General features: G+C 44.4%; 1 protein-coding gene across 1 annotated transcript in view; it reads right to left on the reverse strand.

Annotated features, from left to right (window-relative positions):
* Positions 1-25,394, reverse strand: part of FANCB (FA complementation group B) — a 429,090-nt gene that overhangs the window by 174,925 nt on the left and 228,771 nt on the right. The window contains exon 5 of the mRNA XM_086934356.1: positions 4,218-4,346. Within this exon, the coding sequence (XP_086790482.1) occupies positions 4,218-4,346 (129 nt within the window). The remainder of the gene's footprint in view (positions 1-4,217; positions 4,347-25,394) is intronic.

Below are 25,394 nucleotides of genomic sequence, written 5' to 3' on the forward strand. Positions count from 1 at the left end.
CCAACCACTGGTCTGCATAGTCCAGCTCCCTGTTCCAAGTCTGCAGCCTTTTGTGAAACCAACGAACTCCATTCACTTGCATTTGGCCTCCGACACCGAAAATGACCTCTGCACCTGACCCCCCCCTTTGCCAGTGATGGTGTATGTTGGGTTCTACCATGTGATCCCGCCAGTGCTTGTCCTAACCCCTGGAGATTTCCCCCCCCAACAGTGTTTTACGCACCAGTTATCAAAATCTCTTTGAGTGCCTCCAGTCGCCATTGACTAACATTTGGCAACCAACACCGAAACTGACCTCTGCCGCAGTGCTGCAGTGCCGCTGGTTGGTCCCAAACCTGTAAGTGCGTTACTTACCTGGTTAATTGCATATTTGTTTTCCTTCCATAGGCTAAGATTGGTAAACCTGAATATGTTTCCTGTATCTAAAAGTCTGCTATTTCTAAAGAAATGTACCTACCTTATTGAAGTGAAGTATTGCTTGCGAGTAATCATTGCTTACATTGAAATGTATTGTATATGAACATTAGTTCATCAAAAAAGATTGCCAATATTGCACTGCACTTACCTGCAAGTAAGTTTCTTTGGTTCTAGAAATAAAATAACAGTCATTTTTTTTTTACAAAAAACTTGGCCTTGGATTTAGTCATTGTGTTGCAACCATTTCTTGCCTGGAGTAGGTCACCCTCAAATGCTTAGCACTGCCCTCTGAAAAGCCTAACTGCTCATCCACACTACCACAAAAGAGAGCATTAGTATTATCTACTTTATCCTCCTTAAAGCCAATGGACTCTGTGCACACTATACCTTACTTTGGTATAGTATATACAGAGCCAGCTTCCTACAGCGGCCAACAAGGTGTCCTGCGCCATTCTGCTGAAGATGGACAACATCTCTGAGGTGAAATATATAAACCGCCTGGGGGACACCAGGTCCAAGGTAGTGGTGGATTTGGCCATGAACTTCAGGATCAATTGCCTGGAGCACAAGCTGTCGTCGACAGCAGAATATCAGCTGGAGAAACTCAATCAGTCTGCGGACTGGCAATCCAGACACCTGAAGGATTACAGCACCTGGACCTTTGATCCTTCTCTATTTCAGAGACTTATGGCACGGTGGGGCCAATGTCAGGCAGATCATTTTGTTTTGTGACTCAACCATCAACTTCTGTGTTTTTTCAGCCAGCGTCCTGGCCCTCTACGGGAGGCGACAGATGCCTTTCTTCAGGCCTGGAGTCAGTTTCGGGGGTATGCGTTTCCCCTGTTTTTAATGATAGCCAGACTCAAGGTGTTGGTCAGGAGATAAAAAGGCGGAAGTGATCACAAGTATGGCATCCAGTTCTGGAACTTTCTATGGAATTTCCAATCCTACATCCCCTGACTTCTCATCTACGGACGGATCCTCATGGCAACTTGCACTAACTGGTTCAGGACGGGACTCTCCTATTGATGGGTTTGAAGATTACATGGGACATTGGAAAGCCCCGGGCCATTCGTCACGGGCTACCTCCCTCATCAGAAGAGCCCGAGCAGATTCTACAGTCAAGGGATACGGTTCGGCGTGGAGGAGGTGGTCACGCTGGTGTCTGCTAAGGGACATTGATACCGTGGGGGCAAAAGTAGGGTATATTGTCAACTTCCTATCGGAGTTGGTGAATAAGGGGTTGGCTTGTCGCACTGTCAACGCATACAAATTGGCAATTTCAGCGGGTCATATACCTATCTATGATATCCCGGTTGGGGAACATCCACTAGTCTATCAGGTTTTGGGGGTAAAAGTTTGTCTTTCCCCCCGGAACCGAAGTATTGTTCCCTTTGGGATGTGAATGTGGTGCTTAGAAGTGCTGCAATCAAGGCAGGATAATCAATATCGGTCTCGTAAGGAACTAACAGGAAATTTAGCAATCCTGTTATGTCTCATCTCTTGTAAAAGAGTTTCTGATGTTCGTGTCTTAGATATTACAGTATGTATGTTTACTCTGGAAAGGGAGTCAATCACTATTTCACAACATTCTAAATCCAATGTCAGGGTGGTTCACTACCCAACCTTCACGGGTTCACCCAAAATTGTGAGTGGTCTGCTGCCTGAGAGCTTATGAGACTATGACCGAGGAATACAGACCACCTGGAATGGCTCAACCGTTTATTTTCCTCTAGAAGCCTTTCAAGAGAGTCTCTGAGACGACTGCGGCCCATTGGGTGAGATGCGTCCAGCAAGAGGTAGGTATTGATACATCTTCCTTTGGGGCACAATCCACCAGTGGACTTATGGCCTCGAAGGCCTTCTGCCTGGCAAGCCGCTTAGAGAATATTCTCAGAGCAGCTGAGGTCTTCGGATCCCACTTTCAAGACTTTAATTTTAAACCAATCACTTGCATGGCTTCACTGGTTGTAAGCCAGCTTTAAACTAGCAAAATGTAAGCTTCTGGTCCTGACAGAATATAACATTTCCTAGATATTGTGAAGGAAAGTTTCGATTCCATTAGAACACGGAGACAAGGTTTATCCCTTCTGATTGGGTACAATCTATTATCCTCCTGGTATCCTACAAAGTCTTCAATGCTGGATGAGTATCTTATGAGTATTGTTGTCACAGCACAAGTTTAATAAACGTTTTCTTCTGCAATATTTGTTCTGAAATATGCCTATTGATAGGTAGTGTTTTGTCAGGGGGTAGGAACACCTTGTAGGTGTGTTCATGAAGCCCTCACCCACCAACCTAGTTGGTGGCATGCTTCATCATCGGGCCCACCCAGTAACACCTAGCGTGTCCCGGGTGTGCTTCGACGCCTGATTACAGCGGAGCAGGTATATTGCTGAGTGTGCAGTGTGAGGTGTAAGGTATAGTGATGTTAAAATGGCTTGGCGGGGGTCCCAGTACCCGAGGGTAAATTAAACTTTAATAACTGGGCCTCCGTCAGCGGTTAAAAATAAGGCTTTTTGGATGTAGGAGGCGAGTTACGACCTCTCACATCCAGTGGTGGGTCGACATGTTTCAGCCAGTGCCTTATGACTATCCTGGCTTTCTACAGGACCAAGATAAAAAGGTGTAGGTGTGAATTAAAGGTAATGGGTGTGTAATCCAGACTATGTGTATACACACCCTAAAGTGTTTATCTATGTGTGAGAGGGGGATTCCCTTCTCAAAAACACGCTAGTTTTAGCTGTATATGACTTCAAGGTAGAGAAGTGGCAAGGGGATGACCAGCTTTTCTGGGCAGAGCCTGCCTGGGACCTGTTATGCCTCCTTCGCATACCGGTAAGGGAATCCCCCTCTCACACATAGATAAACACTTGAGGGCGTGTATACACATAGTCTGGATTACACACCCATTACCTTTAATTCACACCTACACCACTGGATGTGAGAGGTCGTAACTCGCCTCCTACATCCAAAAAGCCTTATTTTTAACCGCTGACGGAGGCCCAGTTATTAAAGTTTAATTTACCCTCGGGTACTGGGACCCCCGCCAAGCCGTTTTAACATCACTATACCTTACACTGCACACTCAGCAATATACCTGCTCCGCTGTAATCAGGCGTCGAAGCACACCCGGTACACGCTAAGTGTTACTGGGTGGGCCCGATGATGAAGCATGCCACCAACTAGGTTGGTGGGTGAGGGCTTCATGAACACACCTACAAGGTGTTCCTACCCCCTGACAAAACATATTTGAGTCCTTTAACGTAGTAGTTGATGAGCTAGTCTCCTTTTGATTAAATATATATAAACCACGGGGATACGGACTAGCTATCTGGTCCTCTCTCTCGCTCTTGATACGCATATATTGATAGGTAGTTACATTAAACTTGTTGATGTATGGATAGCTTGATCTTTACCAGTATTGTCAATATTGTTGACTGATTCTAGTCATGTCACTTGCAGTGCAAGAGAACCAATGGCTAGAGTGCGAACGTCTTGGACATAGCGGACTGGAGCAAAATGTAAATGACAGTTGTACAAAGAAATGGATGACGAGAGTTGACCTAAAACCAATCTATGAATGAATATGTGTATGTTTTTTTATTTGTGAACTGTTTTGATACATGAGATGTAGGAAACACTGAAAAGCTTTTCAGGCCAGAACTAAAGGAGACGGGCGGATGACTGAAATGTGTCAACAGATCAGACAACATGAATTGATTAATACATCTTACACTTCTAAGGCCTAGGGAGTTCTATGAAACGTGTCAGCACAATTCTGTTGCTTACACTCTTACCTCGAGTGCACTTGGCAAGAAACGCTTCCTCCCCTGGGAAAGATCCATCAAAGCTGCGCAAGATTCCATGAGAACACTTTCCTTTAGTTGTAAATGTTGCTGCAACTCTTGGACCGATGCCATGCCAGCCTGTACAAAACAAACAACAGGCAATGAAATAGCCATCACATAAGCACGTGCTTAATCATGGTACATGGGGTTGAGCACAATCTAGCATTAAAATAAACAGTAAGATGAAAAAGAAATCATGCAGTTTGTTTAGTCTACTTTCAATTTTACACACTTTAGTTATAGAGATCACACAAAAGAATTTAAGCATTAGCAAGTCCAACGCTGAGGCCAGTGAAGGATTCTTCTGGTCAGATACATAATCATTAAGCTCCCCAGGAAGCTGGGGTAGATTTGCCACCTCACTATTGTCCAAGGTTTTGTCTTCCAACTTTTTTAGTTATCAAAAGCCTCCAACGTGGCAAGGATGGAATCTGTAGCTAGTTAGGCTTTTACGTGGCTAAATACCTTTACTGCATCATCCCCTTGAACCAGTTTTCAGCACAATTTTTAGGCATGACCTCCTAGGCAGCTCTCAGCATGTGGTCCCAGTACACTAGAGATGGAAAAAAATAAAAAGTAATGCTTTTTACCAAACTGATGTGAAAATTCCTACTGGTCACTCTACCAGCCTCAAGGCAGGATTCTGGGCAATAGATCTCTCTACAGCAGGGTCCAATCCTCTGTGGCCATTGGGCCCCACTAGGAGTCAGTATTCCTTCTGTTGTTTGTGTCCCTGGAGCAGGCAAACAGGACCCTTTGGCCATTGGAGAGGAGTTCCAGAGTACCTTGGTGCTCACAGGAGTAAAAAGTCCATTGCTTTCACCAGGATCTTCAGAAGTTATCTTCCCAAGTCCAGGAATGTTCCCTTGAGGCGCACTGCTTAACCTGCACACTAGCCACTGATTATATAATTTTCTACATCCAATCTTGACTAATCTGTCACACTACACCCATCTCCTTTTTCAGCATTTCCTTTTTGGTTTAGTACAAAATTTACAAAACCACTAAATCCAAGAATGCTTCCTCCATCTGGCGGGTCTCTGGACCTTCCCTAGCAACTCATTATTCAGACGAGGCACCCTCTCCTCATTTAGGGTCTAATTTGGGTTTCCCTCCTGACGGCTAGAACAAGAAGTTCTAGCGTTGGCACTGGAAATTAATGGAATTGTTCCCGCCAACCCTATTTAGCGCTAAAAAGTCAAAAGAAGAAGTGATAAGCCTATCCTTCACACTGCCAACTCTTTCTGTACACCTACCAGACGACTAATACTTGATAAGTGGCTTGTTGTTGACAAGAATCATGTCTACCTAGGCCCAGAGGGGAAGCCGTTAACCTCTGAGAACAGAATAGTAAATTCTTATCCAGGAAGATGTACCACACCTCTAGAGTAGAGGCAGCAGGAAGCAAGGTGGAGAAGTAGGTGTAGAACTGTGACTAGAGGTCTGAACAGTGATTTGGAACTCCACTACATCCTGTAGCAGTGTCTCAATTTGGAGAGTCTTTTGACAGGAGTGAGATCCTCTATTCAATTATGCATTTCTCAATGTTTGGGGTTTGGTAATAGCTGTGAAGTTGTGGAATACTTAGATATTGTCTACTCTTCAATCAGATTTGATGGAGTTTTGATTTTTATTGGCATCAGAACAGACAATGGGTGACACGCGCGGCTTCCTAATAAAATGTAAGGCAGAAATGTAGCAGTGTAGAATTGGCTCCTATAATTTAGGGCAGGCTGACATGACCTGTCCATAATGAAATACGATAGACGCTACTTCGTGTTAACACGGTTATTAGGAATGTAGTTGGTATAGTACCACATTTGGGTCATATGGTGCCTGTGCCGGGTGGATAATGCATGCGGAATTTATATCATCAGAAGGAAAAGGTTCAATGCTGTATTGGAGGCACATTATTGTCATCTTATAATACATTGTTGTAGGTCACAGATGATATGTATGTCAGGCAATTGGGAGAATATAGTTATGAAATGGTTAAATTATGCTTACGTATTTATTATACAAGCACACATCGAGGAAAGTTTCAAGTAATTTTGCCATTGAATGGTTTGTGAGGATTAGAACATAATTTTTAATTGGTCACGTACATCGAAGAGCATACAGCATATAATGGAATGTGTCTATGTCTGCTGAATGGTGTTACGTACTTTGTATTATGCGGAAGCAGACATACACGTCTGATTGGTCAACAAGATAGAAGTAATTATGCCACTAAATGATTTGTGAGGATTAGAACACAGTTTTAATGTGGTCACGTACACCGAAGAGCACACGGCATATAATGGAACATGTCCATGGCGGACGAAGGATGTCAGCTTTTTTCCGGCGGCTCCGGTGACATTTAGTGGAAATACACCATTAGCAATGGGTTTGAACCTGGGCTTCCTTTGGTAGTGTGAGAAAACGGAAGTCAGGTAGCGGACCAGAAAGGAAACAGGCAGGAATTGAGTACGACCTGTTGATTGGTGCTACGCACTTTGTGTTATGCGGAAGTAGGCATACATGTCTGATTGGCCAATATGACAGCGGACTGCAGAGAGAAACGCGCAGTTAAGTTAATGTAGTATTGAAATGAGCAAATCTGATTGGTGTTTGTAACGTTTAAATAGTGGCAGTAGCGCGGACTGATAGTTATCGCTGATTTACCAGGATCTGCTGACGAGGACGGCTGGAATCGTAGCTGGTTGAAGTTTTTGATATTTAAAGGTGGGACTTTGGCAGGAGGGGCACCTATTTGACTGAGGGTAGAGGAAGGGAGTAATTGCTTGGGGATACTTAAGATTCTGATGCCATCTTTGATTTTTGTATTTCTTTTGATAGATTACCAATGTGCTCAGGTGCACAGGATTACAATTCGTGAAGTCTGGGTAGAGGTACACTTCGACTTTGAAGGTTGAATTTAGCAAATGTAAGTGTCTGATTAGGATTATTGGGAATTTTCAATGGGTATTAAAGATAGGGAATATACTTTATTGCAAGAATCATTAAAAAATGTTGCGAGTAGGTTGGCTTCCACAAGAGTAATAATATCATGGGTTTTGTCTTGGCAGAACAAATCTTTTTGGGGGGATGGGATTGCACCCAGGATTTTAATTTAAGAAGCTTGAAAATAGAAAAATTTCCCTGTAAGAAAGCAAAGGAATAAGTTGCTGTAAGTGTTATTATTCACATATATTTTTTGCAGTGTATCATTAATTGGAGGGAGTGACATGGCCCCAACTTAGATACATTCAACTTAGCGAATGGAATGGCCCGTTTTGAAAGGGTAGCCTAGATAGGCTTTTAGAAATGAAGTATGATAATCAAATATTTCTTTAAAAAATGAGCACCATCAAGGGCAACTGGTTTAAGGGCTATATTAAGCAAGGTGAATGATCTAGACATTTAGAAAAATTATGAGGATTACACAATATGCGTGTAACTGTTCACATTTTCTTGAACATTGGCTTCATTTTCAATCGTTCTAGGGTGACGAACAAGTAGGAAGCATTGCTGAATAAGACTCCACCAACTTTGTAAATTAACAATTGAATCAGGTACGTTCATACCTGGGTTGAAGAGTATACAAAATGAATTATGTAATGTTTGAGTTTACATGATGTCCAATAATTTTGGTGGATGCTTTGTATATATAAATTGTTAAATAGGCAGGACGGAAGATTAATGGAGTTTGTTTTGTTCTTGTTTAAGGTTAAGAGGCTGTAAAAATGGTTTGTGATTCTTTTTCTCTTACTTTTCCAGCCTGATGATGTCCTAAGGAGGACGAAACACGTTGGCTGCATGTCACAATAAATTGTATTTTGGGATTAAAGGATTGGAATAACTGTGACATGGGATTGAATTACCAGAGAACCCACTTTTTGTGTTGGAATTTTTGAAGTTGTAATCTCCTGAACTTTCTTGCATTTGAATATAGAAGATTAAAAAATTCAAAAATAAAGAAGAAAATAACTTTTATGGACTATAATATTTGATTTACTGTTATCATGCAATTGGGTGCTCAATGTGAGTGCGCAACGTGTCAGTACTGTGCAAAATTATGATTTTGTTTACCTAGGAAAGTTGCCATTTTTGGAGAGAATCACCAGGTGTTCTTACCAAGGAGGTGTTTCCTCATTAGTTTTTGCCCACTAAATGGAAATGCATGCCAGCTGTGCAAGATACAGTTGGGTTCTCAATATCATGCGACTCCACCAGCAAAATCTGACCATGTCACAGAAGGGCAGGAGTTGCTTTGAGTCTTCTCAAAACTTTTTTTCCAGCAACCAATCTATTCCATAATACCAGGGTGGAAATTGTAGATAAATTCTACATTTGGCTCACCCAGAGGTGCTGGACTACTCATCCAATGTGGGTGAAAGGTGATATACATTCCACAGCACATCACTGGCTAAGCAATAGATGTGATCTTGGGGTAAATTCCAAATGTGTATGACAAACAAAGTAATATATAATGCAATGTTTTGCACCTGTGAGTGTGATGAACAAGTTAATTACTTTTGGTAACACTTTGGTTGATAACTGTAACTAATCCCAGGTTAATCATCTTATGAATTGCCCTAAGCGCCTGACTGGATCTGGAACTTTTTCTAGCGATTGGTCTCAGGTGACGATAGGTGGTGCCATAATGTTCTGTGGTGGCCTTGCAATGCCTCCAAAAGTGACATGAGCTTTTCTTAGGCACCACATCTGAACACTGACAGCAGTTCATTTTTTCCACGCTCTTTGACCTAGGGCTTCGTATGTTTTAGTTTTATTTTAAGAACAAACTTTATTGGTTTTTGCAAACATCGTGCTCCAAGAGCCATATTATACATGGACATGCTGAGATAAAGCATTGGCATAAGTAAACAATATAGTATTTTGTAACTTAACAATAAACATGCTGGATGGAAAGAAAAGAATGAATGTTGCGGAGAATTGACTGTGTCCCTTTATCGCTTCCCTGGTGATGAAACCCGGTCATCAGCTTGTTGGCAGTGAGCAAAATCTGTGTGTTAGCCATGGAGCAGTACCGCTAAATCTGACGATGTGGGCTGTATTGTCGGTGGGGCCAGGCCAATACCTCTGTAGTCTTGCCAGTACTGCTGTATGCATGTATGTTTTTTAGGGCAACCCTGAGCCTTAAACCTAGGCTCCTCCAACTGCATACAGAAATCTAATCCTCTCTTCCAAACACCCAGCAAGGGTCGGGATTCTGCTTTCCAAGAGTGAGCTATGTTTCGTTGGCCAGTGTCAAACCCAGAAAAACCAGGTGGTGTTTGTACCTGTTACCCCCAACATCTGAGGGCACAAGTGAAGGGGTCACATTTATGCAACTTCTTATTCTAGTTACTCCAGTGGCGCACTTACTTGGGTAGTACCCGGGGTCCCCTTTGTACCTAAGGGAGTTACTCTAGATCCCAAAGGGAGGTATGTGATTACCTCAGGTAAGCTCGACGCTAGAGATATTTGCATGGTATATGTATATGCACCCAATACTGATGACTTTTTTGGTACCGTAGCGGATGTAGCTACAGCTTATCTGGGCTCTGAAGTCCTTATGGCTGGGGACCTGAACTGTGTGCTAGATGGGAAATGGATAGTTTTCCTCTAAAGTAGTCACTAAACCAGCTATGTTGAGCGCCCTACAGGACGCTTTGGCAGGTATGGGCTTACTGGATGTTTGGAGAGTGAGATACTCTAAAATTAAGGCATATCCTTGCTTTGTGCCTGCTACGGGTACATACTGTCACCTAGATTCTTGTCTGTTATCTGCTGCATTTCTCCAATGCATGGAGGCCATTTCCTACCTAGCACATTACATATCTGATCATTTCCCCTTATTGGTATCCTTCAGAATGTCTAAAGAGGCCCAAAGTGTACCCTTATAGAGGATGAGGGTGGAGGCCCAGTCGGACCTGATATTCAACGAGACAGTGCAGTAAGTGGGTGACCACTACTTTGCTGATACCTGGTGTAGTGTGTCGACGAGAACAATAGAGTGGTACGCAATAAAGGTAGTACTGTACCGGGGAATGTTTTAAAATAACCTATAGGGTGATGCAACAACTCTCTAGGTTGTTAGATTCCCTGGAACAGAGACTAGGCACTCTTGAGGCCGATCTGGTGGAATGGCCACAGGAGCTTTTGAAGTAAAAGAACTGTAAGCGAGAGTTACTAGAAATGTGGGATTGCCTGCATATATTCGTCTGCACCACCTATTGGCAACGACTTCATATGGAGGGAAACACGACAAGCAGACTACTCGCCACTCTCCTTCGCAACAAGATGGGCATTCTGTTCCTGGTGGGGACCTGTGATAAAACGGTTAGGATAGTATGTACACAACAGAGAATCCTTGATGTATTTGAGTCTCATTTGCAGGACCTATATGCATCCCCACTGCATTGTTCATCTAGGGTGAGAAACATTTATTTGGAAGGCCTGAAGATGATGTCCCTAAATAGGGAGGAGAGGGACAGTTTGGATTCCCTTCTGACTGAGGAAGAGTTAATAGCGGCAAATGGAGCATTAAGGACAACAAAAGCTCCCAGCTGTGATGGCTTGGTAGCAGAATTTTACCAGCGCAGAATGGGTACAATAACCGAGAGACTCCTTGACATCTATACTGAAGCTTATGGGAAAGGGTATACTCCCAGCACCCATGAGGGAAGCCCTCAGTTATGTTAACTAAGTCGGATAAGGACATTGCAGAGGTTGCTTCATATCGTCCTCTTTCTATGTTAAATGTGGATGTAAAGATTCTGAGTAAGGTTCTTGTGACACTACCCAACTGGTTCACAAACAACAATGTGGTTTGATACCAAGGAAAAACACCCTCTGTAACTGGGACTAGACAGGACTGTCCTCTACGCCCTCTGCTATTTGCATTAGCAATGGAGTCAGTAGCATGTAGGATGTGAGACGCCATGCGGAGGTGGGGTTTGCAGATTGGGGCACACGTGTGATCTCCTTATACGCTGATGATGCCCTACTTTATTTGTGTCAGCCTGAGTATTCAGTTCCCATTATGTTGGCGCTCCTCGCCGACTTCAGCAATATATCCGGGTTGTTGGGTAACTATACCAAATCTAAATTGTTCCCAATGGGAGGACTGGCCAGTAAACCAACGGAGGCCCTTCCTTGGACTGATCTGACCTGGGAGACAAACAGCGTCAGGTTCTTGGGGATTAGACTGACTCACGGTGCGACGGAACTCGTGGCTGCCAATATGGGGAGAGTGTTAGAGAGATTTAAACCATCAATAAAGATTTAGAACACTTTATTCCTGTCCTTGATAGGAAAGCTGTCAATAGTCAAAGTTATTATACTGCCCTATTGTCTTTCTGGAATTCCTGTATATGAGATCCCTGGGCAAGTTTTTGTGGAACTAGATAAACTAATTGGCAAACTGTTATGGGCCTGTGGAAGAAAATGCGTGAGCCTGTCCACACTTCAACGTACCTGGGGAGGGGGAATATATATATGTATATATGTATATGTATGTGTATATTACCTACTGGCTATCGCCAGTAGGTATATATAGTTAGAATTTTTTCCCTATGGGACTTTTGAAAATTCTATGTCTAATAACTTTGGCGTTTGTGGACGGAATCGGCTGAAATTTTCAGGAAAATGGCACATTTTGTTTCTGAGCAGCCCCTGAAAATTTGGTGGGGTTTCGTCAAGGGGGGGCTGAGAAAAAAGGGGGGTCCCAAAACGCGTTTTTTGCATTGAGTTTTCCATAGGGCGGTTGGACTCACTTTTAGCTCGAACGGCTGAATGGATTTGCACGAAACTTGGCAAAATTGTAGGGACTGTTAGCCCGATGTGCCTTTGCTAGGTCTCAATATATGTGCTCCAGTAGTTTTTGAGAAATTAACGTTCAAACCAAGATATATATCTGTAACAGCGCTCTGGGCAGCGATCCGGTCCGCTTACTTTTCGCTTATCGGAACTTTGCGCGCAGAAAGCTGATTGGCTCTCCGGTGTCTGTCAACATTCTAAACAGTCCGGAGCGGACGCCATCTTGTCTCTCGGTAGGATCGAGAGAGAAGAAGAGGTGGAAAACGAAGGGGGAATTTAATGAAAGGGGGCAAGGTATCCCCCTCTTGACCCCCTAGGAATGTTGTTGGGGTTATTAAAGGGTCCCGTGGGGAAAATAAAAAAAAAATGATTTTTCACGGTAGAAGCGCGGCCGCGAACTGGTAGCGAAACGGGAATTCGCCATTTTGTGCTTCGTAAATTAAATTACTAGTTATAAGTGGGTGCGGGAGACGTATCCTAATCCCCTATGTTTCCTGAGGGTGGGTGAGGAGGCTGATATATGTTGATACATCTCTTCCAGCGGCTGTGCGTGAGCTTTTTTTTTTTTTTTGCTGCGTGACAGTCCGGAGCGGCCGCCATCTTGTCTCTCGGTAGGATCGAGAGAGAAGAAAAGGTGAAAAACTAAGGGGGAATTTAATGAAAGGGGGCAAGGTATCCCCCTCTTGACCCCCTAGGAATGTTGTTGGGGTTATTAAAGGGTCCCGTGGGGAAAATAAAAAAAAAATGATTTTTCACGGTAGAAGCGCTTCACGGGCCGCGAACTGGGCCGCAAACTGGTAGCGAAACGGGAATTCGCCATTTTGTGCTTCGTTAATTAAAGTACTAGGTATAAGGGGGTGCGGGAGACATATCCTAATCCCCTATGTTTCCTGAGGGTGGCTGAGGAGGCTGATATATGTTGATATATCTCTTCCAGCGGCTGCGCCATCTTGCCTTTTTTCGAATGCCACAATTTTGTCGTGCACGGCAGCCATTTTAGATGCCAGGCTGGTCCCAGGCTATCACCTACCCCTGCGGATGTAGTTTATGGCCCCAGCTGTAGAGAATTCAGACATGCCAATCCTCCTGATTCAGGCGTGTGAGTACTGATTTCAGTGCTAGTCTCCCGCCTCCCGATTTCTGCAAGCAAAAACCCGGGGGCATATTACGAACAACTAGCGATAATTTTTGTCTATAACTTGTTTAGAGACAAAAATTATCGCCGCACATCGGCGATTTTTATCGCAGATAAACCTTGCTATTATCGCAGAAAAGTCAGCGATATTCATGTATTATCAACCTAATGCTCTTAGCCATGTTATCCACCTCCCATTGGATAACATGGCTAAGAACTGCTCAGGGCAGGTGTTAGATTTTGGAGATATTCGCGCTTAGCGCGAATATCTCCAAAAGTTGGTAATAGAAGGTAGCGATGTTAGGGACTGTTTCCAGTCGCTAACATCTTGGCACGCCACTTTGCATGTCATTAGTGATAAGTATCACTGACATGCAAAGCCGGGCCCAAGATGGTCGCTATCTCCTTTTAGGTGTCACTAACTGGTGTTAGCGACAGCTTGATAATAGGGAAATAATTTTATCTCCGCTTTCATGGTTTTTAAAGCCAAAAAAGCGGAGATAAACCCCCTTGATAATATGCCCCACGATTCCTTGGGGGTTTCAGCTGACAGGGCTTGGTATTGTGTTACATGGTAATTTTTCCATGAAACGTCAGAGGGTCGATGTAGGGGTTCTAGAAGAGGTGATAAACCATTTAAGCCTCATGAACAAGCGCATGGTCTTTTAAAGATTTGTGAAGTACTCGGGGCGGCGGTGTGTGTGTGCCCTCTTTCAGGAGCGGGCGGGGGGGCACTGCCAGCAACTTGCCAGGTCAGGTAGTGTTCAACACGTGCATCACCCTTTCTCTGCCTGCTATTGCGCTCCATGCTTCGGAAAGGTAAGAAAAAGAACGTGCATTTGAGTTTGAAATGTCCGATCCTGCATCAGCACACTTCCAAAGCCCACACATGACAATAACCCGAATCAAGGCCCCATTCACCCGTTTTAAAAAAAATAGATAACACTCCAACAAAGTAAGGTTATAAAACTTTATTAACTACTAACTTTAACAAACGGAACAAAAACTAAAAACATTTAAACATTTCTCAACACAAAAAGCAACAATGGTTAGAAGCTGTCTTTTGTGCGAATAGTCCCAAGGCAGCACAACGTGCAGAGTTCTGGACGGCACCCAGGTGATGTCGCCTGGGTGCCGCACTGGTTTAGGGATCCTACAATGCTGCTCCGAAAATTGGCGTGGGGCGTCCCGGGTGGGGCGGGGGGAGGCCTCGTCAGTAGCGGTCTGTTGTGCGAATAGTCCCAAGGCAGCACAACGTGCAGAGTTCTGGACGGCACCCAGGTGATGTCGCCTGGGTGCCGCACTGGTTTAGGGATCCTACAATGCAGCACAGAAAAAACAGTGTGGGGCGTCCCGGGTGGTGCGGGGGGAGGCCTCGTCAGTAGCGGTCTGTGTCCAGTGTCACATGGCTGACACAACATGTACGACAGGCACCCAGGTGATGTCCAGTAAACTGCCGCACTGGTTTTGGTATCCTACAATGCTGCTCCGAAAATTGGCGTGCGGCGGCCCGGGGGGGGGCGTGGGGGAGCCGGCGTGAACGGGCCTCCCCAGGTGGCGGCCATCTAGCTGAGTTGCGCTCGCTCTTGCGGCCACAGCGTCTCGCTCACCATGTTGTTGAGTTGCTCCCACTCTTGCAGTGCAGCGATAGGCGGCTGCCACATGGCCCTTAAAATGGCGGACGGCTCCTCGGTTTTGGGTCTGGTCCACTGAAATGGCCCTGGGACACTTTGGAACTCGGACGCTTGCCTGCTAGGGCTTGGGCTCCATTCTCGAAAAGCGTCCCCTCAGCCGTGAAGATTGTATAAAAGTCTTGGGGGCCCCCGACTCCCGCAGGCTTCCGGTGGGGAGCGGCTGCCATGATTGCTCGCGGAATGACCACGACGGAGCCACGAGATGGTGGTGCTCTCATGCTGACGCCAGCTTCAGTCTGAATGATCCAGAAACAAGGTGGGGCTTTCATCGTTTGGGAAAAAAAAATGTTCTAAACCAATGAAAAGTGTTATTTTTAGGTCATATGACCAAGCCTTCCATCTTTAGGAAACCAAAAGTAAAATGAACCAATGAAAAGTTTTATAAACAAGTCACATGACCTGTTATGCGACATAGGGCTACAAAAAGCGTAGAAAATCCGTTGGCACGTGAGGCGGCGTCAGTAGCGGACCGATGTGCGAATAGGCCGAAGGCAGCACAACGCGCCGAGATCCGGATGGCACCGAGGTGGTGTCCAGCAAATTGCCGCACTGGTGTGGCCATCCTACAATGCTGCGCCGAAAGACGGCGTGTCCAGCTGAATTGCGGTCACTGTTGCGGTACAGTGACTCGAACGCGCCGAGATCCGGATGGCACCGAGGTGGTGTCCAGCAAATTGCCGTACTGGTGTGGCCATCCTACAATGCTGCGCCGAAAGACGGCGTGTTCAGCTGAGTTCCGGTCACTCTTCCGGCACAGTGACTCGAACGCGCTGAGATCCGGATGGCACCGAGGTGGTGTCCAGCAAGTGGCTGCACTGGTGTGGCCATCCTACAATGCTGCGCCGGAAGTCGGCGTGGGGTGCCCCGTTGGCTTATGAGGTGATGTCAGTAGTGGACTGATGTGTGAATAGGTCGGAACCAGCACAAGGCGCCAAGATCCGAATGGCAAGTCCTGGATGTTGAGTGCCTCAGTTGAGATTTCTGAGCAGTGCTTGTAGGACTGTCTGAAGCTTATTTGCACCTGCTGCAGCTTCACTAGGTCCGGCTGAACTTTTTGCCTTTTCCTTTCTGCTTCTTTTCCTACAATGCGTTTCTTCTGAAGACACGACCAGGTCCCTGAATGTGTGCAGGGGGACGCTATTGATTGAATGAACGCGCCGAGATCTGGATGGCACCGAGGTGGTGTCCAGCAAATTGCCGCACTGGTGTGGCCATCCTACAATGCTGCGCCGAAAGTCGGCGTGGGGTGCCCCGTTGGTTTATGAGGTGATGTCAGTAGCGGACCGATGTGTGAATAGGTCGGAACCAGCACAAGGCGCCCTGCACTGTTGAGCCTTTTTCAATGTCTGTTTTTTGTTGTTTCCCCTCCATCAAAAACAAAACAAAAATACAAGGCGCCAAGATCCGAATGGCAAGTCCTGGATGTTGAGTGCCTCAGTTGAGAGTTCTGAGCAGTGCTTGTAAGACTGTCTGAAGCTTATTATAAGAATCAGAGTAAGTTGAAGACTGTCTGAAGCTTATTTGCACCTGCTGCAGCTTCACTAGGTCCGGCGGAACTTTTTTCCTTTTCCTTTCTGCTTCTTTTCCTACAATGCGTTTCATCTGAAGACACGACCAGGTCCCTGAATGTGTGCAGGGGGACGCTATTGATTGAATGAAAATTGCGGCTTGACACAAAGCTGACTCAAGCGTTACTGTTGGTGCTATACAGACAAAAATTGGTTTTCAGTTTGTACATTCTTCAGGTTTTTTTTTCCATCCAAGTCTGATTGAGAGTTTGTAGAAAAATGGCTTCAGATTTTCCACATACTACTCTTCAACATTCTTCCTAAATGTAACAATGTGAAACTCACTAGGAGAACGGCTGTTTCTGTTTCCTTTCAAAATGCTGCCACCAATATTTTCTGAATGGAAGACACCATCTTGTAACATAAAGGGCCGAAAGGGGTTCTGGTCTGGCCGATGGTTGGTGGAGACATTTTGACTATATCTTGGACCTGCCCGGCCTCGCCCAAAATGGCGCCGGTATAAATGGGACTCGTAACTCTTTGCCCGCAAATGTATATCTAGAAAATGTTATTGTAAGTGGCCCTGTCGTATTTTAATTACAAAATGTACGTCCACCGATTCCGCAACTGTTAGACACCTTTGTTCTTGTCACCTAATGGCCCGCTCGTTACGTTCTTCTACAGTGTAAATGTCTCCTCATCATATACGATTTCAGTTTGCTCCGTGGCCGGCCCACGTGGTTATAGGCCCGTATTTGTATACTGACATTTTCACAATAAAGGTTTTTAAAACAAAACACGGTAGTAGTATTTTCATTTGTAAAGTTTTTACTTTTAGTGACTGTTTTCGAATCAGTAAAAGGCAAGTGAAATAAAGCAGTCCAATTACATGACGGATAAAAGGTATAATATGTAGGAACGCAGTAAAGATAAATGGTCAAGGGCAGTTGTGTTTTTCATGTCTGCAACATAAAGTGATCGATAAGAATCTGATAATCAGGCGTATCGGCGACTAAGACAGCAGGCCGAATCTCTTTTACTCAACGGCTCCGTCATGGAAGGAAGAAACGCCCTTTTTCTCGAAAAAGGAATATATTTTACTTGCAAGACAGTTGTAAATTTTCCGGGAAAGTACATTAGCCTGGAATATTATAACATATGTTTGAAAAAAAAATATTGTTCGAAAATAATAAAAAGCGTAATTTTTAGGTCATATGACCAAGCTTTTCATCATTAAATTAACAAAAGTAAAATGAACCAATGAAAAGTTTTGTTAACAAGTCACATGACCTGTTATGCTTACGTTACGCGCTGCGCACCGCGCCTCGGATCACTTCCGGGTGCGCTAACGCGGCGTGTCATAAAACGCATTACGCGACAACGTAGGTCAAGAATATAGTCTAAATGTCTCCACCAACCAGCGTTCAGAACACAACCCCTTTCAGCAGTCCAAAAAGTTCTGTTAAATGACAACAGAGGGGACAGGCAACAAGAACCATCAGTCAAAGAGGGGAGGGCAAGTTCTTCTCTTCCGGGTCATGTTGGGGCGCTACCGGAACTGATCGAATTGGTAGTCTACAGTGTTTCTGGATGTTTCAGACTAAAGCTGGCGTCAGCATGAGACCACTACCATCTCGTAGCTCCGTCGTGGCCATTCCACGAGCAATCATGGCAGCCGCTCCCCACCAGAAGCCTGCGGGAGTCGGAGGCCCCCAAGACTTTTGTAGAATCTTCACGGCTGAGGGGACGCTTTTCGAGAATGGGACCCAAGCCCTAGCAGACAAGCGTCCGAGTTCCAAGGTGTCCCAGGGCCATTTTAGTGGACCAGGCCCAAAACCGAAGAGCCGGCCGCCATTTTGAGAGTCCTGTGGCAGCCGCCTATCGCTGCACCGCAAGAGCGGGCGCATCTCAACTACATGGTGAGCGAGACGCTGTAGTCGCAAGAGCGGGCGGAAAACAGCTGAATGGCGGAAGAGGCACAGTGTAGCAAAAGCGGGCGGAATGGCAACTAAAACGATAAAGGGGCGCCCCACTACAGCTTGTCTTCAGGTCAAACGGATTGTGGGACAAGGTCCAGAATTGAAGAGTCATCAAAAGGCAAAAAGTTCCGCCGGACCCCGGGAGCCGGCCGCCTATGTCGGGGGCGATCTCAGGCTACACCAGTGCTATAAGACTTGGGGAGGGTGTCGGAGCCAAGCGTCTTCTCCGAGTCCATGGCCATCACACCGCCCCTCAGGGGCCTCCGTCAAGCTGTTTAGGAAGGTAACATATCACATTGTTTTCTAATGCAGTCAGGTCCACAAACGACACTCACTTACTTTGAGAATAGTGAAGCTGCAGTAGGTGGAAATAAGCTTCAGACAGTGTTACAAGCGCTGCTCAGAACTCTTAACTATGGCACCCAACATCCAGAACTTATGCTATTTGAGAATGGTAGTGACATCGAAGCATCTCAGGGACCAAAACCATTAACGTACTTTCACGTATGAAAATCTTACTTGGGGAGGGGGCAGGAGCGAAGCGCCCCCTCCCAGTCAGCGCCACCACACCGTATGTTGAAAATCTGAAGCCATCGTTCTACAAAGTCAACCAAACTTGGATTGAAAAATCTAGAAAAATGTACAAACTGAAAACCAGTTTTGGTCTGCATAGCATCAGTAACAACGCTTGAGTCAGCTTTGTGTCAAGCCGCCATTTTGATTCAACAAAGCACAGGCATTGAAAAAGGCTGAAATTCAGAACTCTAAACTATGGCACCCAACATCCAGGAGCTTGCTATCCGGATCTTGGAGCCTTGTGCTGTTTTCGATCTATTCACACATCGGTCCACTACTGACATCATCTTATAAACCAACGTTATGTAAATAGTTTTTTAATAAAATGTTTTACCCTGTTTCTTTGCTGGTGTGTTGTCTATATTTTTAATATTTGCATAGGGTTTGTCATTATTTTGTGCGGGATGGGTGATGGAGCCGAGCTGTCTTGCAGCCCTCATGGTGTGGAGCTCAGTTCATCTCACTATTTTCGTATTTCTCAAGAAGGGTTGTTCCTAATATTTCTATTTTAGCGAGGTCAAAAAGAGATCCAATTAGTGGCCTACTGATTTTGCTCGATTACTTTTATTTTTTTACACGATTTTTCACTATCTGCAAAGACTAAACAGAGTATTGCGACTTTGTGCTTGTTTGTAAATAGAGAATGATCCAAAGAGAACCAATTCTAAAACAGTAAATGCTTGGACAACAATCAATCAAATGGAGAGACAAGGAGGTACGACGGATTACAACGGGGGTAAAGGCCTGCGTTAACTACCCTTCAGTATCTGCAAAGAGAGAGTACTACTAAGGCAAAAGAGGGGAGGGGGGGGGGGGGGCAGCGTTCAAAGCACATCAGCGTGCATAAATACGAAAATGTTTTTATCTATCACGTACTTGACATTTTAAAGCTTTTCATATTTGCTATTAAAAAACCAATGAAATTCACAGAAAAAACCATAGGTTATAGTGGATATATAGTTAGGAATTTGCATTTACAAAACCTTGAAAATTCAATGAAAAAAACCATAGGTTATAGGCCATATATAGTTAGGAATTAGCATTTACAAAACCTTATTTTACTCGCATAAAACCATTGAAATTCCATATATAGTTAGCTAACTATAAGCGCTAACTATATATCGCGCACCCGCAATCCACTGCTGATGATGTCACATATTACATCAAAACCAAAGTATTTACCTCTGCTGTTGTGCATAAAGATAATGTGAAATAATACCTCATACACTGTCCCTTTAAACTGGATACAAGGACTGAAGTCCCTTCTCACTGTTCTGTGAGTTACGTTATTTAAACCCCAACGAACCCACGAACACGGCAGCTTGGCATTTGAGGAAGAGTTATGGAAACTCGAAACGCGTTATGCCTGTGTGTTTTTATCCGTGAATAAAAATAACTTTTACAAGCTCTGATGGTGTGGTCCGTGCAGCGTGAGGTATTGCGCACGTCTTTTGTGATATATATATATATATATATATATATATATATATATATATCTCTCTCTATATATACACACACACACACACACACACACACACACACACATATATATATATATATCGTAGCCCAGCTACAGCATGCTGTGCATTTGTTGGCCGGCAGAGAGAACTGGGAAATCAGACTGTTACAGGGCACATGTGGAGGTAATGCCCTCCAGGAGTTGCTAATGCTGGGTGCCAGGGTCTTGGCCAAAGTGCCGACTATAGTGAGTCAGGTACTCAGGTCCTGGAGGGAACGAGCGGTCAAGATGGTTTTAAAGAGGGCCCCATTTACCTTTGAAAAACCAGTATGGGTTCTTCGTCCCTTTTCCATGATTGGGATCAATGTCTTTAAGTAAATGGCATGAGACCCTGAGGATTTGTATCCAGATGACCGTTTTATTACACTTTCTGACTTTATGTCTTCCTTTAACCTAGGAACAGGGCAGTTACTTCAATACTTCAAAACAGCAGCAACAGCACGTGGAATTTGGTTGTCTTTCCCTCAGGCTCACTCGGAGTTTCGCACTATGGTGGCCATACTAAATTTTGGCAGTGGCGTAGATTGAGTTTACATTTGCATTGGTGTCATGAGGGAAGACCTACCGCACATGAACTTCCAGTGCACGCCAGATGGCATGACATTATGGGACCACCTCTACAGGCTAAGGACTAGGTGGCTATACATGAGGGGGTCAGGACTGCGTCCTCTAATGCCCGATCCAAGCTGATGCACTTTAACGTTATCCATCAACATTACATGACCTCAACCATTTTACGTTCTAGTTATCCAGACAGGGCCACTGCATGCCCCAGATGCAAACTTTTAAATGCGGATTGCATACACATGATTTGGGATTGTCCCTATTTATGTGGGTACTGGGAGGAGGTACTTGTCTCCCTGAATCCGGCCATGGGTTGGGATGACCCTCCCGGGTACATATAGGGCGGTGTCTACTGGGACAGGTTCCTATCATAAAGAAAAAGTTGATAAGTAGAAGATTCCTACTTCTAGGGCTCACACTAGCTAAATGCAGAATAGCCATTCAATGGTTCTCCCAACTGCCCCCAAGCATGCTGACTTGAGAAAAGGTATGGTGAATGGACGAACGCAAGGATTGCCAAATGCGCAAGTCTCGTAGGGACAACTAGCTGATGGATGATTTTCAGGCCTGGGCTGTGATGCTCACCGACGTATTGGATCCCCGGGATGCCTGTCCCCTGATAGCTGTTTAACAAAGGGGGTTGGTATCTCATAGAGTAGGGGGTTGGTGAGGTAAATTTTAAACCCACAACAGTAAAGGTTGCAGTGAATACACTGTTCTTTCGTGTTAATATAATGACTGATGTCTGGTTATGGCTATGTCGGGCCGAAAACATGTGTGGGAACCCGGGGCTAACCAAAGGTTTATTGAGGACGATTATCATACTTCCTAATGCTGTTATCACACTGTTGTGTTGATTTGTCACTCTTGCATCTTGAAGATGTATAAATGCCAATGTTACAAACAAAAAACAATTACATCATGAGGGCATCCATACACTCAAGGGAGTCCTATCACAAGGATGTGTGAGCTATCAACAATACAGTTTCCATCAAACAATGTACTTGGTTCATTGCTAAACAATTAAGTAGAAATTACTAGTATATCCTTGGCACTTTTATTATTGCCTGAACACTGTTGGAGATACAAGGAACTCTGCAGTGCTTTTAAAACTGCTTCATTGCTACCAAACCACCCGCAATAACAAAAGTGGCCCCCACCCCTCCAGTCTCCTGGGGAAACTTCTGATGCCCAGTATGGCCAGACCAGCCTTGATGCCTCACCTTAGAATACTTCCCAGGTGAAAGACTGGATATGGAAATTTTTCTCCAACAATCCTCTAACATGCCACTAGGTGGCCCCATATTGCCCAGGAAGTAATAGAGCAGAGTTGCATAGAAACACCACCCCGGCCTGTTGACATCAGTTTCTTGTTTTTTCTGTTTTTCCACACCCTGAGACAAAATGCAATTGTTGGTATCACTGTGCTGATTCCTAAATTGGGACCTTTACAGATGTTAAAAAGAGGCTACCCTGTAGCACAAGGAGGAGAGAGGGTGGTGAGAAATCTCCGGTTAGATAGAGTATCCACCAGAAACAGAGTTACTGAAGGAAAGAAATTATATTTTTTAACTGTATATTCCTCACCTTAGAATAGATACCAAAGGAGTATCTTCTCAGGCAGATGGTCCATGGTGTGAATTCAAGTCAAAAAGTCTTGCAGGATCAAGTAGCCGAAATGCCCTTCCCATTGGACCTCACAGTTAAAGCAGTAGTCAAGGACATTCACTCTAGTTGAAAATGTAGTGGTATCAGCCTTATCCCTGCTGGAATGTGTTCCCAACATTTCTGAGGCTGTTTCTTGGTCAGTGCGTAGCAGATCTTACTGCATAGGACTATCCACCTCGAAAGGGTTCTCTTCTGCTCCGCCTTCCTTTTTTTCACCCTGGAAAACATCATAAAAAGCCTCTCCTCCTCTTTCTAGTGGTGAGGGGGGGGGGGCACAAAGAACAATGGAAGGGTGGTGGATTGCACCATGTGGAAGTGTCACAACAATATGCAAGAAGACAGCCCGAGCTCTCAGCACCAGTTTGTCCACCGAAAGAGGTGATATAGGGCGGTTGCACCAACAGTGCCTGAAGCTCCCTCATGCAATAAACTTAAATAATCACCATGAGGAATACAGTCTTTAAAGTCAGAAGTCGTAGTGAGCAGTTAAGCATGGGTTCAAAGGCCACACACATGAGAAACACCAAGACCAATTAAAGTTCCTCAGTGGCATCACAAACAGTCTGGGAAGAAATATGTGTGTCAAACCTTTTAAAAACCTCATCACAAGGATTGATGTAAACAAGGTCCGTTGGTCTGGCAAATGGACAAAGACTGGAAAAAATTACTTTTAATAGTCGTCACTGCACAGCTTTACTAGCCCTAAGAGAAAATTAACAAAACCACATCCAACAGCATGGCTTGTAAAAGCTCAATCTTGTGGATACCACAATAGGCTTCAAATCTGTCCTAGCATCCAGCATAAATGGACTTTGCGAAAGGACGCCTGTCAAACATAGTCAAATACCAGCTCTCAATCTACATACATGGAGATGTAGATTGTGCATGTTGGTGTCGAGGACTCTACCCTGCTGCTGCAACAGAAGATCTACTCTAAGTGATAGACTGATTTGACGGCAGATTTTCAAGCCTAGAACCTGATCTTTTTCAGAACTTGAGGAAGACGGGGCAGAGGTGGGAAGGAATACAGGGGTCATGTGTTCCATTCCAACTGGAATGCATCTTTTAGCGAATTTTCTTGTGGAACTCGGGGCAAACTTTCTGATACTGCTTGACAGTTGTCTACTGGGAGGAGATCAAGGAAATTAGGCGCTCAAGACAGTACACAAGGAGCTGTAACATGTTCTATTAGTACGGTAAAGAGGAGGGATGTCAGCCCTGCATCCCTGACACAGAAGTAAGAAACATAAACGTAAGTCTCCTAGCACACGCAATGTTTTATAAAGACAAATCTCAATCATTCTATTATTCTTATGTTCTTCAATCTTTTCTTTAATTGAATTTGGATTCTTCTGCCAGCTTCTGGGCTGTACTCCGTAGTCTCTCTCTCAAGCAAATCATCCGTTCATGTGTAGAAGTGCCAAATTTATCAATACTCTTTGATTTTTCTCAATCTGCATAAGAGCGTCTTGCTCTAGTATCAACTGTGCCTGAGTACTGGCAAGAGGATCCACGTATTTTTCTCTCTGCGTATGAATCCGTGCACAGGTCAGCAAGTTCAAAGCCGGTATCTCGGCGGGCGTGTCCACCTCGTGTGTAAGATGAGATGGTTAGTAGTTGGGTTGGTTCTGTCATTGGTGGCGCTGGCAGGGACAATGGGCAGGGCAACCTGCCGCAGCCTTCTGACGAGGGGCTAGGCACTTAACTTTCTTTTTTACTTTTTGCAATTGAATTTGTCCTTCCACAGGAAGGTCAGAGGTTGAAGGTCTAAAAAGAGCCAGACATCCTGTCTCTCTATGGCACAAGGAAATAGTAAGAGCACCAACCTTCTTCTCTTTCAGAGTCTGGACCCCTCTAGAGAGTAAAAGTTACACCTGTTGCAGGAGAATGGACAAAACTGCTCCTGTGAAAGTCACTCTGATGTGGGGGAAGGTTTGCCGTTGCAAAAAGTAAAGGTAGCTCTTGGAAATTACCATATCTTGTGTGATATACCCCCAGATTTCCTTTAACTATTTTGGCAGGCTGGAGACCTCTGTGCACTATATTTCTGCTAACCAGAGGTAAAGTGCCTCAGCTGCTCCTTTCAACAGGTTAAAGTTAGCATACCCCTGATTGTCATATTTAACTTATTTATAAGTACCTAGTATATGATACAAAAGTGTACCCATGGCCTGTAAGTTAAATGCTACCAGTAAACCTAGCACCCATCGCGCCATCCACTACAGTGACAGAGTAAACATGACTATAGGCATGCCACATGTAGCCAGGGAGTGTAGGTTTAAATTGCAAATTCGACCTGTCAAAATAAGCCCTTTTGAAATGCCTAAACCTTCCTTTTAAATATTAATAAGCCACCTCTAAAGAGCCCTTACTGCCTATAAGGGAGGGAGCATGATATTTAAAAGTAGGACATGCCAGGTCCTTAAAGTGAAAAGGCACTAAAAGCTATTTTACTTTAGCAGGGTTGGCAGCTCCATCAGAAATCATTAGCACACAATATTAAATGTAATATTGTTATCTCCAGCAAGGAAACAGCTACAAATGTAAATCATGGATTTTTATAATGTGGATCATAAGCCCAATTCACTTGTGAAGTCGAATTGGTAATAAACATTTCAGAAAAAGGTATTTTTATATAGTTATCTTTTTCTCTCCTACAGCTTCTAGAGGCCGATTT

The sequence above is a fragment of the Lissotriton vulgaris genome, chromosome 8, assembly GCF_964263255.1.
Source record: "Lissotriton vulgaris chromosome 8, aLisVul1.2, whole genome shotgun sequence".
NCBI classification, from domain to species: domain Eukaryota; kingdom Metazoa; phylum Chordata; class Amphibia; order Caudata; family Salamandridae; genus Lissotriton; species Lissotriton vulgaris.